The following is a 19,718-nucleotide window of genomic DNA, read 5'->3' on the forward strand; positions in this document are numbered from 1 at the left end:
AAGATTGTAAAGGACGACTATCATTTATTTAAAATCATATCTGGCGCTTCGATTTTCCCAGAGCTAGGCGAACTGAATCCGACGGTTATCATTCTTCTCCTACGTGCACATTTACTGACGTTCCCAGATTGAAGTTTATCTCTTACATTAACTAAGATGATCATTTGCAGAGAGTGATTACAAACCAGAAGATGACGAAGAAGACCAGGAAAGTTCAGGTGTTGAGGAAGAACAGCTCTCTCCTAAAACTCCGAAAAGCAAGCCCCATTCCAGTCACGGATCAGCTGATTCTAAAACTCCACTTTCAGTACGGACCCCTGTGACCCCCAGGACCCCTGTTACTCCCAGAACTCCAATTACTCCAGCATTTAACTCTAGTAAGGCTGCCGCTAATCTGGCAAAGTTTTCAAGAACACCCAGCAGTGCTAAATCAAAGGTTAGATGTATTCTGGGTCATGTTTTGGCCTTATTCAGTAAACGTAATAAGAATCTCAGTTCAGACAGTTTAGAAGCTCTGATAAGACTGGGTCATTTTTGGGTAAACTAAATTGTTGTCTAGAATGGTAAAATGTGTTCGCCACCCGCGGAAGTGATAAACTCCACTTTGACGTGCAAGATTGCAACTTCCATGTTAGATGACAAGTGCAATTTAGGTATCAGTAGTACAGAAATTTTAATTTAAAATATCTCCCAGGTCGGGGAGCCGACTCAGTACTTACACCATACGTTGAAGTGGCTCAAACCAGACAATATTAAGGTAAAATATTTATCAACCCATCATTGTGCCATGTAATTTTTCTTGAGAGACTTTTACCAGTGTTACATGCATCACGATTCACGAGACTCGACTCGTTTCAAGGAACAAGTCAGGATGTATATTGTATCTTTGTATAATCTACTAACTCCTACAAGGATGGAGCTAAAAAGACACCTGGACATGAGGATTATAACCCGAGAACTCTCCACGTGCCACCAGACTTCCTCAGTAAATGTAGTCCTGGCATGAGGCAGTGGTGGGAGATCAAGGTCTGGGAAACTAATATGAGAATATTTGATACGAAATTTGTCTCTTGTGCGTGACCTTATTAGCAGTATTTTGACGTAGATAATTAGAAAAATGTCTTGTCGATATCTTGCTAAGGGGAATAGCAGTTGCTTTTTAGCAATTAAACAACAATTAAAGTTCTTATGTGAACAGTTTTATTATTTTATTTCAAAATTGTATCCCTTTTCAGAGCAAACATTTTGATCTGATTTTGTTTTTCAAAGTTGGCAAGTTCTACGAGTTGTACCACATGGATGCTGAGATATCCGTTAAAGAACTAGGCTTAATCTACATGAAGGGGGCCTTCGCTCACTGCGGCTTTCCTGAGAAGGCTTTTGGGAGATACTCAGAAACATTGGTCCAGAAAGGCTTCAGAGTGGTGAGGCTGTCTGCGAATTATACTTAATTGAACAAGGCAGTCATAGTACATTAAATTTTATTCTTGAATTGCTACAGTTTCAGTTTGACAATTAAACGAAGCCTATTACAAGCACTTAGCAGTTAATTAATTAGTTCAATTCCGGAATAATAGGTCTTTCTGACAGGCCCGCATTGAGCAAACCTCGCGACCAGCCGAGATGAAAGGGAAGCCAGTGACCAGGGAGGTCTGTGCTGTTATAACGAAAGGAACGAAGACTCACAGCGTTTTGGAAGGTTAGTTGGTTAAATTTACTGATATTTTAAAGCCATCGTATGTTGGGGTTGCAGCGAGCGGTGAGAATTTGTCCCAAATTATCTCCGATGACAACCATTTCAGTGATGGTCTTTTATCTAATCCTGACTTCTGAACGTCTTAAATTACCCGTACAAGCTCTTTTAGGTGTACATACATACTTTATACTACCAATGATTTAATAAATATGATTAGCCTTATTCATAGATTGATGGTGGGGTGACATGTCCGCTACTGTCCTATTATCTTATTGAGTGTCCAAAAAGGACAAGGAAATTAGCGGACATTGACGGACGTTAGCGAACGTTTTTTTTCCTTAGGCGGATAATTTTGGTCCTGCCTTTTTGAACAAGCTAAAATTCTATTGTTACTAATACTGATAATTAAGTATTAACTCCAAAATCGTGTTATTTCTTGATATTAAACGAACCTCCTAGCATGCGAATCTATACTGAGAGTGATAATTTGATTGACATTTTACGGCTAGTTAGTCTTCGTGGTATACTCTCAAAGAAATGGCTAGAATGTAGAGTAAAGGAAATCAATAATATGCTATTTATGTGTCATCCAATTATCGTGGAGAGCATATGGAAATGGAAGTGTTTAACTGTTCTATAATCTGCGTGCAATCTGACAAAATTGACATCATATTATTTATAACTGAAAAGACAATATTCTTATTTGACATAAAACTCTGCGTGCACCAGACACCCTTCAAAATTCACTGGTTCCAACAACCGGTTCCGACCCAATGGTTGTTTTATATGAGATTTCGCTAACTGGGGTTGTCACTGCTGTTGTCACTGTGACGGGACCTCCTACTGAGATAGTGAGAACCTTTTAACAAACGGAAACATTTCTCGCTAGGAAATGGCCTTCAGTTCTCGGTAAGAAAATTCATTTGAATTTTGAAGGATAAAATGAAAATATTTTAAACATTTCATAACTCTCAATGTTTTAAATCAAAAAATAAGTCATATCGTGAAATTTTCACCGTCACTCAATATTCAATCAGCATTTTGAATAGCGAAGAAGACAATGAATCTCGTAACTCGTGTGTATCTTTTGACTGAGAAAGTCCTTGATGATGACGAACCTCAATAGCATTGCAAGATCGGACTGTATCGTATGAGGCAACTTGCGCTACCTCCTCGGTTCTGGGATAGGGGTCAATTTTATTTTAGACAAAAATGTGTGGTACATTTTAACAACTACTGTAGCAGTACATCAATAAATTATTCAACCAACAACAACGAAACTAATTCCGGACGATCACGATTCACTTTGAGATTTCAATCGATCTATCATCCGTTATAACACGTGCAGGGGGAATCAGAAACACGAGTAAACACAGTAATCAGGCAGGTTTAACGAAGATCATGCGAGCTGTTGCATCATCAGTGCTAGCACATCAACTTTCTACCTCAGGAAGGGGGGAGACACAGGTGCTGCTGTGAGCCGTTATACTCCTGCTCGTATCCTTGGGCAGCCTGATCACATGATTTTGTTTTAATAACATCTCATTTCTGAGCGTAGAATTCAGCTGAGTAGGTTGCATCTGTATCGAGCGACTGAGATTGTTGATGTAGCTCTGCTTCTTGTAGTTGTAATCGGTAACCTGTATCGGTTTGCCTCGTTTGAACTTTGAGGTTGTGTGCCTCATTTCCACCTTACAGAATCCCTCAACCTCCCTGAGTGGGAGCTGTCTGGAGAGTTTAGGGGTGTAGTAGTTGCGGGACCTGCACTTCATCTGATAGAACTTGGTGGAGTTGGCGGGGGTTTCTGGCGGCGGCGGCGTGGTGTCACTCGGCGTCTTGCTAACGAGCCTCGCGATCAGATCGTTCAAGTTCATACCTGGTGCAAGAGAAAAACTAGTGTCACTGATAATAGGAGGGTTACCAGCACTGAATATATCTAGACACCAGGAAAGTAGTGTCTTTATTAAACGTTTAAACTTGTAGCCAATGTGAGCGAGTATCGGTGCTGATTAAAACTATTCACGCTCACAATACTGATCAGATGCACACATTAACGTTCCAACGTATACAGCCTCAAAGCAAAACGAGCGAACACCGACAGCTACAGATGAACTTTTTATGTGATATTATGATAATGAGATTTGCTGACCCAGCAGCGTGGTATAGACCTAATCTCGAATTACATGATATAATGTCGAAATAATATTCAAATCACGCTCTACACGAAGCAGCACCGTGTCAAATATATACGAGATAAACCGTGCCACTTTTGCCAAATTAAACGACGGTCAATTCACACTCCATCTCATTCACAATACACAAGCTACAATATGACATTTTCATTGGATATTTAAAACAATTTATCCACATATCCCGGCATATCTTTTGTTGATAATCAGATGTTATTTAAGAAGCTCGATTAAAAAACTTGAAATTTAATTTAGCATGGTAGGTCATGGCTCTAAACTGCAGAGCTGAGATTTATAGTAAGTAAAGCCAATCGTAAACCGGTTCATTTCCGGCGTGCTGGGACTAAACAAAGATTCGAACTTCCGAAACATCATACTGCATATTATGTGAAAAAGTTGGCTGAATATTATGTTGAAAAGCAATGGCACTGGATGGAAATAAGTAGAGTAGAAGTGGGTGTGTTCGATGTAAGCTAGCGGTAGATATCAATTAGTGAACACTGTCAAAAGCAATCGTATCAGCCCAAAAAATAATATCGGATTTTTACTGTTGCGGAATAAATGCGGCTACAGTGTATCCGAATAATAAGAGCTTGCATGATTATTGTGCATACCAAATGATTGAAATCTTCGATTTCTCAAGCAATTAAAGTTTTACTTATTATTAGATAACAAAATGCGGACAGCAATAAAAAGTTAAAATGGCTCGGTGGTTTGTGAATTACGGTTACTGGGTTGAAAGATTCAGAAATGAGATAGTGCCAACTTCGTCACAATAGCGTTAGAATTAACAAACACGTCTTGAAACCTAATTGCTGAAATCCCTTTTAGAGTCCGGAAATTGGATCAGAAAACTGATGTAATTTTATTTTGGAGCAACTGTTTAGTAGATCAAATGTCCTCTGGTCCTCAAACTGGATACCGTGTTAATAAATCCATTTTCCCATGGCTTATAATGGTAACATGCATTACGGTGACAAATCGATGGTATTGATCGATTGCCAACCCAAATTGTGTCGTCATAAGTCTCACTTAACAGTTAGGAGCAAGAGTGAGTCTGCGACAAAGGTTTGTAATTCATTTCGGGTTTTATTGGATAATCTGATAATGACTGCTAATATTAGTTCACGGACAAAAATCATACATTGTAAAAATCCTTGTACATCTCAAAATATCTCAAATCAATAGGCTGTGGTCATGAACGCGTCAAACCATCCCAAACGACTTCGATCTCAAACAAGAAACTCCAACAAATTAAAATTAATCCGATCTAACTTGTGCAGGTCAGTCTCCGGAGGTGCAGAACTGTTACTTGATGGGGGTGTGTGAGGGGGAGGGGGAGTATGGTGTGTGCCTGATAGATACTTCTGTCGGGGTCTTCACTCTGTCACAGTTCACTGACGACAGACACAGTTCCAGACTACGGACACTCATATCTCACTACAACATCGTTCAGGTCAGTTTCATGGAGATCGAAAAATCAGCTTTTACCGTTAACAGAATTTAAAATTTATATTTCGACAATGTTATAAAAATGTTGAAGAGTAATATAAGGCGTGTATCTGCAGAAGATACGCGAAGCACTAATGATTGCTTGCTGATCCAATATTGCAGCTCGTGAATATCACAAATTCTTGCACATAAGCTCCGACTGAGTTCATTCACATATTTTAGATGATAGTGTAGTAAGGATAGGCGACCTGTCTGCTAGGCTCCCTCTCCTGAGAGTAAGGACCCTGAGAGTAAGGCCGGTGACTGACAGCTGGGCGCCAGTTATCAGGATTATCAGTGCTCCTAACCAACAACTCAGTGTACTCAGTAAACTGCACTTCTGTCCCTTCCTCCTCTCTCTCACAGCAACAGCAGCAACCTCCAGTACCTGGTCCTCTTCTTAGGTGTTTAGCGTAACAACAGAACATCAGTACCATCAGGAACATGATCACACACGCAATGATGATAAACACAGCAACAGCAGTGTAATCGTGATCCTGGCAGATGGCAGCCCCTCTGATGTCAGTCCCACAGTTGTAGTGACCGTAACAGTGGACGCCATGTCCCCGCCACTGGTGGAAACTGTCGTCTATCCAGCAGAGAGGGAGTCCGGATCGGTTGAGGGTACAGTAGGAGTAGGAGTTATCACAAGGTATGGAGAAGTTCTGACCCATGCCGCTACCCCAACATTTGGTGTCGTAGCAGTCATAATCAGCAGAGATTTGGTGGAATAGAAATATTAGGATGAAGGATGGAGTAATAGTCATGACGTCCTGAAACAGTTTTGTTAGATAGCTGCCTTTAACTTTTCCATGGATCTGATAAGTGCATATTTCTGTATCACTAAATTGTATTAGCATTACATAATATGAGCATGTTAACAGCAAATATGTTGATATGCATCGATTAGTCTGGAAGGACACAGCGATGTCTCAACAGGAAAATAGCAAAACTCGTCCTTATCTAATAAATGACGGGAAACAATCAATAAATATAATAATAGTGCTCAATTCGACAATAATTATAGAAACTAATCAGAAATCTCACTAATCCTAATCTCGATGGTGTGGGTATCATCTTACATTAGATTAACACATTAAGCTCTTATCACTAGTACATTCACTGCTTTGTTAAAAGAGAAAATAACGTTCGCAGTTAATAATGTAGATAATGTACAGGTAGATTATGTGCCTATGTGTTCTTCCTGGCTGTTAAATTAGAATTGTAATTATCATCGTAATTTAAGGTCAGTGTAAACTGGAAATACACTGTGACAAAACTTAATTTCAATCTAATTCAGATAACTTTACGTGGTTATTCAAAAATCGGCCATCTTTCTTCGATGCACAGTTCAATTATAAATGAGAAAATGAAATTTCCTTAAAGTTTCTGAATTATCTTCCTCAGGTTCTCTATCCACGAAGAGAGATATCAGACAAGCTGCAGAACGTTCTGAAGATGGAGCTGGGACAAGCTCTTCAGGAACCACTAACTAAAGAAAAGGAGTTCTGGGGTGCTAACAAGACACTGAATCAGCTAGCCTCGGGAAAATACTTTGTGGAGGAGGGGCAGGATGATGCTGTGTGGCCGCAACTCTTCTCCGAGATCACAGGTTCGAGCTCACCATCATATATTCTGGTGAAATGTATTCGTTATATTTCCACTCGGAAACGCTAAATTTATTTAATATTTAAGTTCACAAACTTCACTCCACTATACATACAGTGGGTGAAGAAAGAAGCTTTAACGCGGAACCCAAAGAAGAGTACTCCCTGGCTGTGTCGTCCCTGGGAGGCTGTATCTGTTACCTGCAGAAGTGCCTGATAGAGCGACCCTTGTTGGCTCTCAAGCAGTTCCAGTTGTTTGCTCCTGAGCAGTTTCATGTGCGAAGTGGTGGCAACAAGTTCCCGTCTGAGAATCAAAAGCTGGTTTTAGACAACATTTCCATCGCTAACTTAGAGGTAAACTCTGAAGCTTTTCCATTATTATTTGTAGGCGTGGCTAGACAATAAACACGCAATATTTATAGTGTTAACTTTTATGCATCCTGAGTGCAAATTATTTGCTGAAAGTATTAAAAAGTTTGTTTGAATAAAATATGACGCAAAACAAACATGTCCTCTTTTGTGAAATGTGAATTGTATTTGTACCGATTCGTTTTTAAACTTTTGCGGCAGCTGCTGGTGTCGCCCGTTTTAAAACTATACGATCGTCCATTGTGCTCTAATGATTTTTGAATGAAAAACGTCTAAAAATATCCGTTGTATCATTTAAAAAAAGTTTAAATTGTCCGTATAACTATAATCTAACTATTTTCAGATCTTGTGCACGAGTGAGGGTAAGCAGGAAGGCTCGCTGCTAAGTATACTGGACAGGTGTGTCACTGCAGCAGGGAAAAGGTTGTTGAGACAGTGGGTTTGTGCTCCGCTCTGTAATCCTGCCCAAATAAATCGCAGGTAAGACTTACTTACTTCATAAAATAAGAGATTATAATTTCAAATTTGAACACCCTATACTCAGCTAGCTGCTAGTACTGTCAACTCTATCTAGTCTTTGTTCAAAATGCGACATAATTTTCGCGGATTCAACTACAAATTTCACTGTGTGTGGTTATGAAATACGTACAATGAAACTAATAATACTGAATTATATGCGATGGTCAATGAAGAATTTACTATTAAGTACAGGGTGGGCCAAAAGTCAGTACCCATACGTTGGCCTTTATAGCTCAGTCACTGAGTGCCCAATTTAAATACTTCTTTCTGGTATGACTTAGTACCACCACTGGTTCGAGGAATTTGTCAACTCGAAAAATATTCGCGTTCATTTTTTTCAAATGGAGGTTCATTATCACATTTATTTGATAGTTTGGATAGTCGGATCAAGCTAAATGTTATTGAATTGTGTTTGGCCATTCGAATTACGTTTGTCCTGAAAGAATTAGAACTGTAGCTTCTCAGATGACCGAGATATGAAGCATAACGAGTTTATTCATTACGTGTGATCAGGTGATTGGTTTACCTAATCACGTGATAAGGTGCCCCCGTTAACTACCCCGTTATACATTATGGGAATTGTTAAGGGTGCCCAATTAAGGTGTCGTGTCACGGTGTCACATAATCACCCAGTCAATTTTGTTAACGAGATACAGAAAATGCTTGATAACTTCGTCATTTCTAATCCGTTTTGCCTCATGTTTTCAGATCATATGCAACATTTGATAATCTACCGTCTCTGAAAAAAATTAGGCGTTCAGCATGTTCAGAGAAAACAATATAAGTGTTTTAATATTGAATGGGCGTGGTCTAAAATATTCGAATTTTCAAATTTTGACGACGGAATCCTCGAACCAGTAAGTACAGTATGCCATCTGCAAAGCAACAGCTCTCAAATATAAAACACGGCGGAGCTATTAAGGCCAACGTATGGGTACTGAATTTTGGCCCACCCTGTATGTTGCCGGAATAATGATACTGGAGATTTGAAACATAAAATTAAATTGCTTAACAGGAAAATTAAATAGCTTAAAGTTAATAGTTCAGAATTTAGTGGCTGAGGAAGACTGGAGTAGAGCTGTAATTTATATTTGATTTATTAACTTCAAATATTATAACTAGAAATACTGTATTAATTCCTCGCTACTATTGCTCTACCCACAAATCTCCACAGGTTAGATGCCATAGACAATCTGCTAGCGCATCCCGGCAAAGTGAAGCAAGTCCAGGGTGCTCTGAAGAAAGTTCCCGACTTGGAGCGACTTCTTCGCAAGATACACGCGCAGGGTGTAAAGATGCCGAGGGAACATCCCGATTCTAGAGCCGTATTCTTTGATGCTGAGATTTATAGCAAGAAGAAAGTGGTCGATCTTGTCAACTCGCTTGACGGTAAGTTTCATGTACATCATGATCATCCAAGTTCTTGTTTCTTGAGATCACGTTGAAATAACTGTTCTTTGAACAGCCCCCGCCCAGTCTCAGAAAGGATCAGCAATTTTAATTTGACTAATCAAATTGCGCAACATTAATTCAATAATCAAATTTAATTTAATAATTGGGCTTATCTGTCAAGACTGAGTATTTGAGCTGGCTTCGTTTATTTCAACCACTTTCTACAGCTCAATCTAAGTATTGAGGGAGGATCTACCTTACTTACCCGATTTTCCCAGGTTTTGCAAAGCTGATGAGTATGATGAAACTGTTCGAAGACGTCCAGTTTACTTCAGACTTGCTCAAAGAAATAGCTGAAATCGACGCTGAAAAGGGATTCCCAGATCTTACTGACTTATTGAAGTTTTACCAGGTTACTTGATTACCATGCCTATAATTCCATGACGACACGATGAGTCATGCTTTGTCTTGAGATAATGCTCTAAAGTCTAAATAATATATCATTTATCAGTATAATAAGGATATAATACGTTGTAATTGTAGGCTGCCTCGTTGTATTATAAAACCATCATGACGTGTAAACGTTAAGTGTAATTACCACCACACCTCAACTAAGTTTACAGAGAGCGGGGCAGTGTTATTATGGATTCTCAATTAATGATATTCTGTTTTCAGAACTGTTTCGACAAAGAAGAAGCTTTAAAGAAGGGTATTATAATTCCCAAGGAGGGGGTCAACGAGGATTTTGATCAGGTTGCATCTGAGATTGAGGCCATTGAGCAAGAATTTGAGACTTGTCTACGAAAGTACAAATCTCAACTCCAGTGTAACCTAAGCTTCTTCGGGACAGCTAAAAACAGGTAACAGTTAATCTGATGAAAATTGTGGTATCTTATCGGGACTGTTTATTTTGGACACTATTTTTAAGTTTATGATGTTTTACGTTTTTTGAGAAATTTTTCAACACAATTAACCTAAAATAATTAGATTTAGTTTCTGTTGTCGTGGTTAATAGTTATATGGGTGGTAAGTAACAGTGATACTAATGGATACTAAATAAATGACAGCTTCGGTCATGGCATAAAGAAAGATTTAGAAAACTTAAAATTGTGTAACTGGTCAGTATTTGAACACTTCGAATTTTAATTTCCCCGATCTTCCCTTTTTACAAATCAAGCTCCAGCCTCCACTGGCTCCAGCCTCCACTGGAAGTGGAGTCCACTGCACAATGAGACAATGCAGCTAAATGTGTGCCAGCACTAAACTGCTCAGACAGATCGGTATTCGACATAACTCACAATTGATTATGGAACATGCCGACTTTATAGTTTTATAGTTATCTTAGTTATTAAGTTAAGTAATTAAAACTTTAGGGTGGGGCTGAGCCAGTGTCTCATTCTTGGTGTCTCATTCTTACGTAGTTTCGGTTGCCCGTGGCGCAGTTTTATAATTTATCAGACATATTTCTTACCAGACAACGAAAATTAATTGTTTATAAGCATGCAGCAAGATTTATCAGGATAAATTTAGAATTCCTTTATACTAACCAGATTATGGTTAGTCTGCAGAGCTATAAAATCAAAGGAGAATTCTGTTTACTTTTGAAGATGAATGAGAAATATGCTATTAGGAATCAGACGACATTTTAGGATTTAGGACACGAAAACGATAAATTGTATTTAATAAACGCATTTTCAGGTTCCAGACAGAAGTCCCAGACTCAGCCAGTAAGAGGGTGCCATCATCTTGGGAAGTACAGTCTCAGAGGAAGGGATTCGTCAGATACTACTTTCCCGAAGCAAAGCAGCTTAAAGTGGACCTGGAAAAAGCTGAGATCAGGTAACTGTTATGTGCGATTTAGCCGTCTATTATAGCATTAAATGGCAACAAAATCAAGAAGTTTATTCGGTTAATATGCGTTTTAGCGATTATATCAATTAAAACTTAGATTTTCATGAACTGGCCCGGTTGATTACTCGATGATCGCAGGAAAGAAGAGGCCCTAAGGGATACAATGAGGGTGCTCTTCCACAAGTTCTCCAAACACTATGACATGTGGAGCAGAGCTGTGAAGTGTAGCGCACTGCTTGGTAAGATATCATTATTATGTAACGCGATGGAAATACCTGTCCAAACCCAGGATACATAACATGAAGACTTTGTTGTAACTTTGTATGAAAAGCATTAACATACTCATGAGACACAGCTTAACTGGTTTACCATCATCGCTTATAATTAATATGCGGCGTCAGAGCCTAAGCTCCAAACCGCCGACACTCCGCCATCTTATGATCCTCTACAATCTACATTCTACAACCCCTCAGACGTGTTACTGTCGCTGGCACTGTACAGCTCCTCTCACGAGACGATAAGACCGGAGATAGTTGTCTCGGAAGAACCATTTCTTAAGATAGAAGACGGTAGTCACCCCACTCTGATGCCCTCTTTCTCCCCTGGGGAGTTTATCCCTAACGACACAACCCTGGGAGGTGACCAGGTATGTAGTTTTACATTTACCTTGCAATTTTTCAACCTGATATTTAAATTCCATCCTCCCTGAGTGGTATAGTTAATGGTTTAAAGGTCTATAACATATAAACGACAATTACAAAGCGACATCAAGAGCCTTGTCGCTTTTTACTGACAATCTCGCCAACCGATCAGACAAGCACCCGACTGTTGCTCAGTAAATATATAATTTCCAACAGTTGAAGTCATAATTAATGCATATTACCACACAAAGCTAAACGATGCAGTAACTTCCTCTGTTTCTAGTTCCACTGGCGCTCTATAGTCGCTAGCCGTCCACGCAGACGCTAACAGAACAATTCTAGATCTAATGATTGTCCTGGGATTGGACTGTTGTATCTGGAATGATATAAATTACAAGTCTATATTAATGGATTGGCAACATGAACAACTGTAAAGATGTATCGTTACAGCGTATGCCTAGTCGAATAATCAATTTCGAGAAAGTTCGGGCGATACCTGATATTGAGGATATTACTGCAGAATGTCGAGAAATGAATGGGACCAAATCAATTTCTATGGGAAATAGCGGTATATAAATAGCAAGCAAATAAGTCCGAAATTTATACAGTATCCATAGGTTTGGAGCTAGGTAAGTCGTCTTTTTCGTAACCAAATCTCAAATCACGTTTTTCTAGGGCAACAGTTTTTGGAATAAATCGTTCATAATTTTGATCACCATAAGTCAAATGTTTACGAAAAGTTCTAATTTTGTTGACCAAGAAGGCAGTGCAGTCCGGCCCTAAGTATGACCACTGGAGACGTATTTGGCCACATTAGGGTCGACCAAATTGGGGCTCATAAGGTTATTGTGTTACATAGTAACTAAATATTTACGACGTTAAGCTCCGTCACGCCCTATTTTACATTGCTTACTAAGCATGTGGTCAAGTTGAAACGGAGACCGATGAACAATGTAGATCTTTATCGTCTAGTCAATATTATGGGTTATCTGATTATCACCCATATATACCTTACAAGACATCTTACTATATATAAAGCGAGACGATATATATGGTTCCGTGCCATTTTACTGACACCATGGCATCAACTTTAACGCGACTTTCCGCAAAAACCGTAAAAGATATACAACTGAAACTTTTTTGACTGGGTCAAATGCTTTAATGGCCTTCAAATCAGCATGAAAAAGTAAAAAATTGGCCAAGGAATAAGAATTTTAGTGCCCAAAATTTGGACTCCCAAGTGGTGTCAAAAACGCAAATTAAATAGGTAATAATTATTTTAGTCTCTCGAGTCTTGACACCACTTTAGGGTAGACGGGTTCCTGCTAGTATTTATAACGTACGAAATGTGGCGGTTTTCCGAAAATTTCGCCATATTTTCCGAAAATTTCGCCATATTTTCGGACCGCCAAAATTTCGCCATATTTTCGGACCGCCAAAATTTCGGTCGTCGTAATAGAATCCGTCGCATTATCTTTTAGCTTATTTCAATGACTGTGCCTTCACTGCTTTATTTTGTTTCTAAAAAGTAATATCAAGTAAAATAAATAAATAATTCTGGCATCTTGGGACAAATTATCACCACACCAATGACGAATTGAATGTCAAGCAATACAGTTTAAATTTGCATTAAAATACATGTATGTGCTAACATGAAAGTCTTACAGTCTTAATACAGACTAAGTTTGAACATGATTTTACCGATTTTCAGAAATTTCCTTACTGCTTACTGTCACAAAAAATGATGAAAAATACCCTTATTTTCTGTGACGTCCGAAATGTGACGGTTTTTGTTCAATTTCGCCATATTTTCGGACCGTCAAAATTTCGGTCGTCGCAAATTGGTCCGCCACAAAAAAGTCTTGTAAGGTATATAATTTCTATAAGTTATAACTCTGTTCTTGTCCTTAAAGGCTTCGGCCAAATACATGACGACGGGGTATTATTCCTCTGATATTAATTAAACTGTGATTTGTCGGAGCGATGGTTCCACTTCCAAATAGTTAACCTCTGCTAATAAAGCTCCAAACAGCGATGGTGGACCTATCTTACTTTATCATCTTTGAGGTAGTTTGACTGGGATCATCTTTGTAAGACATCGTCAAATTGTAAGGGCGTCTTAAAATTAAATCACATTTGAGATGCCGACTGCCTCAGGGAAGATTTGTGCCTCGCAATGTTAAACTTATATTTATCTAAATCTTTTCAAACAATACATAATTATACAGAATTGAATGCTTCTAAATAAACCTCTCTCGATAATATAATAACTTGCATACTAAACCTAAACCTAATAATGAGATGAAAGATGAACTATTGCTTGTATTGACCGAATATGGTATTTTCTATCGTTCTTTCATTCGTCTTAAAATCACATACATATTGCTTTGGTTTTCACCCTACGCCGAAAAACGACCATTTACGACCGACCATGTGTTCCAAAGTTTTCATGTAACCGATCACCACAATTTAATCGTGGGTTGCTGAAGCCTTCATATGAAATGTTAGTTTGATAATTTATGTGAAGTCTTTGAGTTAACGTTTTTTGAATTGACTGGCAAACTATCAGATCAAACATTTTGTGCGCCTTTAATCGCACATTTGTAAACAGAACAATCTCACAATTGTCTTGCGGTCTAAGTGAATAAAATAGATAATTGTAGGAGAGTTGCAAGTCTTGATTAGTCTACAATCAACTCGTTTAAGTGACGTCACCAAGAAAGTAGGACCGACCACACTTTAAGTTAACTTTTAAGTTTAACAACCACAAAATACATCTAGTAGCTGTGAATTGACATTACTAATCAATACGTGGAACTGGAAGTTAACATTGGTTATGGAGTCTAGAGAGATCCAGATAGGTGCAAAGTAACTAATGAACAAAATGAAGTAACAAAATGAGTAACAAAAATGAACAGATTTATATAGCGCAAACACATGTCTTCTTTGGTGGCCTACTCCCAAATCACCTCCACCAAAAGAACAGTTCTTTCTTCCATTACCACTGGTAATACCAGGACTAAGTTAATGTACATATTATCAAGAGACAAATTATCTGAGATAAATTATCTGATAATATAATTTGATGAGGCCTGGACGAAATGTAAAAATAGTTGTAAACCATCCATGCCAGTAAAATAATATAAGTTGCACGTTGTGCCACTACCATAATTGTAAAATAAATCAGTTACCTGCTAACTAAATATTTACGAGGATTACTATTAGCTCTTGCATCACAATACCACACAGTACGTGAATATAACTATAAGGCCCCAATGGGTATATGACAATGAGGCGCTTGACAGGTCTTTTTGGGAGGTTACAGATACTGGGGACAGGGGATCACGTAAACCACGTCTGACGGGGTATTATTCCTCTGATATTAATTAAACTGTGATTTGTCGGAGCGATGGTTCCACTTCCAGATAGTTAACCTCTGCTAATAAAGCTCCAAACAGCGATGGGGGACCTATCTTACTTTATCATCTTTGAGGTAGTTTGACTGGGATCATCTTTGTAAGACATCATCAAATTGTAAGACATCATCAAATCATATTTGAGATGCCTATATATCTTGTATTTCATTTATAGATCCAGGAAGATATTTGTGATTTTGAGTTCCTAGTTTGTTAGAAAGAGTTTTCGCAGTAGCTTAAAAGTATCTTTGAGCACAGCACTGAAAACAAACATCAAACACTAAAGATAACATCATCTACACGTGGGAAAACAATAGTGAACTCGTAGGACATGAGTATTGAGTATTTAAGGCGGTGTTTAGAAGGAAAATCACATGACTTGTATTCATCCAATAATTGTTTAGTTCAGACTACCACCATTAACTTCAGTCAGAGGAAAAATTCAAATTCTATATTATATAATAATACCTTATGGCCAATAAATTTGGTTACAAAAATGTTGGTTACCATAATTTTAGACACAAATTTCGCAAATTTTTAGTCCAAAACAATTTTAGTCACATCTTTTCAACTGTTCGAGACCATTTTCCAGTCCATTTATTTGATTTTTTCCATTATTTAGCTATGTATTTTTTTTCCGATTTCGCACACAAAGTCATACTCTAAAGTTTAAAACGTCAGGCATGTTGATTAAATGATTTGTTGCAATAAAGAATTTTTCAAAAATAAACCAGTAGGAACGGTGATGTCATTATATTAATTATAAACAACGTAAGCTCAATAATATTCATGTCATAGATGCTCTACTTGAATATTGGTCTGCTTTTAAATTAGTCGCCGAAAAATTTAGTCTCAATAAATCTGGTTTACAACAATTTTAGTCGAAATTTTGACTCAATTTATGGTAGACTAAATTTTTCGTAACTATATTGCTATTTTTTGAAGATCGCACAAATATTTAAAATCATAAAATGATAACTGCGAAAACATCGTAAATTTCACGATTCAGTCTGTTTGCGTAAAGAATGCTTCAACTATTTTTGAATAATGATTTCCTTAAACTTTCCCCACCCGAATAATTTCCTTTCGAAGTTCCTCCTGCTCCTCATTTCAGACGAACAGATGCTGTATTTATGTTTTGTCGACCAATAATTTGGAATGAACTACCTTACTCAGTGAGATTATCATCGGTAGAATGTTTCAAAATGCCCTAAAGACATTTTATTTCCGCCTAGCTTTTGATAATATTCCTAATATTTGTCTATAATGTCTGAGCTGATATGAAAGTGCATAATTTTGGTAATTTTATACCAATATTTGTCCATAATGTCTGAACTGATAAAGAAGTGCATAATCTTGATATTTCCAAGTCTCGCTTGAATGACTTAAATTTACAACTTTATTGGGTATATTTTAATGTCAAAGCGTGTAATAAATGTTAGAATTTATTTATTTATAACTGAGTGGTACTCTATTCTATTTTCGCAGTCCCAGAGTTTTGTTATGAAAGGTATTCACTATTCAAGCAGAGCCACTAGTTTTCAGTCACAGCGATTTACCATTTAAACTGTTCTTCTCTCTGTACGTCTTGATATACCCACTATATAGCCACTGGGAGCCACTATATAGCCACTATTTTCCTGCCATCATAGCCAATAAAACAAATGATTGCCGTTGTCTTGATTGATTAGTCTGGAGTCAATTTGTCCATGTGACCTCACTACCAATGACACTGACATGACAGGGCATTTAGTCAACTTTAATTCCTGGAAATTTAGCAAACAAATATCCACCAAATAGTCCACGAAGAATGAGCAATTTTAGTTGGCTGCAATTTGGTGGAACTGGAAGTTGAAGCTGGGTTGGATGCAAAACGACTGTAATGAACAAGTTTATGTCCAACAAACATTTAAAATAAATCTTTAGATAAATGTAGTTTATAAAGAAAGTGGTCAAACAGTTTTCTTCATACGCGAGTCCACGAAGCACGCACCAAAAGCAGACCCCCCTACGACTAAGTATCAGTAGTCAATGACTAGACAGGGTTATTGAAAATTACAAAGAATAAAATGGCGTCTGGACTTGGGACCAGCTCATAGTACATTTCATTAATGCCCTCTGAAAACCATTCTGCTAGCTAAAAATGATGATATTGTTAGGTAAAACGTACTGAAAATTAAAATTAAGATTAAAATTGAAAACGAACTGAACTAACAAAAAGAATGCCACGTCATGCTAAAATAAATATTCCGAATTTAAATTAGTCCCAAATTTTCCCCAAATGTTAAAATACTTGTCGAAAAAGATTTCACCCTGAAAAAAAAATGCCCGGCAAATTTCAGAATTTGGCCGCCAAATTTTTTTAAAGGCCTAACTCAAAATTCTGTCCCAAAACTTAAGGTCGAAATGCGATTCTACGTTGATTCTGAAAATTTCATGTAAAAATATTGAAACCCTATTGAGTTCTATTGTTTTGAGCGAAGTCAGTTTTGCAAATGTCGCGAACTGAGATATGGGCAGTTTTTTCATTTTTTGCGATTATTTGAACACAGAATCCACAGTTAGGTAGATATTGAGCTGATATTCATAGAGAATGTGTAGAATAGGCTTACCTTCCATATAAAGTTAATTCCATTCAAAAATATTGATATTTGACCAATTTATTGGCCGAAATCGATCAAAATTGGTGCGTATACCCAAATATGGTCAAATGGTTTTTGGCTCATAACTCAGTCATTTTTTGTCCAATCTTAATGAAAACTCATATACGAGTTCAAGGGACCACTTGACCACAAGTAGAGCACCTAAAATCTGAAAAATACGGTCTCCGTGGCACTGGTAGTGGAAGTAAACAGGTAGACTCTCTCATTTAAAACTCTCTCTCTCTTCCTCTCACTGAACTACGGTGAGTTACTCACAGTCTCACACGAATAGTTTGTCGTAGAGCTCTCTGGTTGTGCCTTAACGCTATTTCACCACAACAATCTTTGGACAATTATACTTAGTGTCAAATATTTTACAGCTTGAATCACCCCGCTTGTAAGTTTCCAGTTTGTTGGAAGGATTTTGCATTGTAGCTACCAAGTTTTTTTTCTAGCCAAAAAAACAACCTACCCCGAAAAAAACCTCAGATAGAAAAACAGTAGTTACTCGTGGGATAAGTATTATAAGTATAACCGGCGGCATTGTCCACTTCATAATCCACTCTTCAACCGTCTCTGAACGGTGATAATGTTATTTGAGAATTACAGTTTGATTTACCATAATCCCCCTCACATTGTTTGTAGCGGCTCTCTCCCTGATCCGTGCTAAGTATTGTACCAGTCGTGCTGAATTTGAGACGGGTGTTAGATTTGGTCCCCTTTACTTACCGTGTGTGTGACATATTGCACCCCTGATATAATAATAGAGTGCCAACACACCTCTCACTCGTGGCGTATTAAAACCGTAATTTCGTCGTCATCTCTTATTTCCAATACCACGTATAACGATCACCTCCTTGTCGTCGTATTTAAGCGGTCTCGTATATTATGTTAGATTTACTGATTTACCGGCAGGATCATCCCAGACATGCAACATTCAACACGTAATTTGTTTTTCGATTGCTGTGTTATCTTTGTGTGTCGCGATAAAGCGCGTGGGACTAGTCCGCGAGAGAGCTTTTATATTGTCGGTATCATGTTTTAACACATCTCTGGTATTGGTCATGAGAATTCATTTATCCTTGCACGTAAAGTGAATAGAATTCTGTCTCCGATGTCTGTCCGTGAGTGGCTGATATCAACGAAGATCTTTGCACCCCATTATTTATTTCTTTGTCGAATATTTTTTATGTTGAACATACAACGGCCAATATTTGGAAATCTTTTGGGGAGTATTTAAAAAGGCAACTGCAACAGGGAGTGACAAGGTCACATTTTAACTTTTAAAGAGATGGCAGATTGTTCAAGAATAAAGAGCTCTCGCTCAATTATTTAAGCATGTCTATTATAGCACTCTTAATTTTGGGCGTTTATCTCCTAACAAAAATGGTGTTTGACGTGTTCCTTCATAACAATAAAAATAGTGTGCTGTGAGCCTGTGTAAACGGTTCCCGTGAGAAATAAAACTTCAAGTGGTTAAGCTGGGACTGGTATTAGATTGTTGTAATGTTGATGTTTAAGGTTGGGAAGGACTGATCCCACCTTTCTGATTGAGATGTCTTGATTTTACAAATATTCAGGTGTATCCAATATCCGTGTCTAGGAATTGACGTTAACTTCAAGATACAAAATGTTGATATTTTCTAAATTTCTTACTGTAAATATAATTATTTACTCAGGGCATCGTTTTTTACTGTAATATTTTACTAGAAAAAACACGTTTGTTTTTCTGGGTCCAACCCTTCACCACCTGGTGCCTCGCAAGTTTCCTCTTGTCAAATAACTGTCTTCTCTAGTTTAACTCTTCATAACTGTACTCTAATATAGTAATATTGGGCAGTTTTTGCAAAAGCACTGGAAGTTAATTGACCGGTGCAGTGTGTCGGGTAAGCGTCCTAATCCTAG

The 19,718-nt window shown here is 37.8% G+C and overlaps 1 protein-coding gene across 1 annotated transcript in view; it reads left to right on the forward strand.

Annotated features, from left to right (window-relative positions):
• The window catches only part of LOC134811040 (DNA mismatch repair protein Msh6-like), a 61,712-nt gene that overhangs the window by 15,155 nt on the left and 26,839 nt on the right, over positions 1–19,718 (forward strand). Inside the window, exons 5-19 of the mRNA XM_063817746.1 lie at positions 171–436; positions 695–757; positions 913–1,026; positions 1,236–1,424; positions 1,591–1,699; positions 5,169–5,341; positions 6,784–6,988; positions 7,102–7,337; positions 7,696–7,832; positions 9,046–9,260; positions 9,542–9,675; positions 9,939–10,123; positions 10,962–11,102; positions 11,253–11,353; positions 11,588–11,760. Of these exons, the coding sequence (XP_063673816.1) occupies positions 171–436; positions 695–757; positions 913–1,026; positions 1,236–1,424; positions 1,591–1,699; positions 5,169–5,341; positions 6,784–6,988; positions 7,102–7,337; positions 7,696–7,832; positions 9,046–9,260; positions 9,542–9,675; positions 9,939–10,123; positions 10,962–11,102; positions 11,253–11,353; positions 11,588–11,760 (2,441 nt within the window). The remainder of the gene's footprint in view (positions 1–170; positions 437–694; positions 758–912; positions 1,027–1,235; positions 1,425–1,590; positions 1,700–5,168; positions 5,342–6,783; positions 6,989–7,101; positions 7,338–7,695; positions 7,833–9,045; positions 9,261–9,541; positions 9,676–9,938; positions 10,124–10,961; positions 11,103–11,252; positions 11,354–11,587; positions 11,761–19,718) is intronic.

The sequence above is a fragment of the Bolinopsis microptera genome, chromosome 2 (assembly GCF_026151205.1).
Source record: "Bolinopsis microptera isolate Bmic1 chromosome 2, MBARI_Bmic_1.0, whole genome shotgun sequence".
NCBI lineage: Eukaryota > Metazoa > Ctenophora > Tentaculata > Lobata > Bolinopsidae > Bolinopsis > Bolinopsis microptera.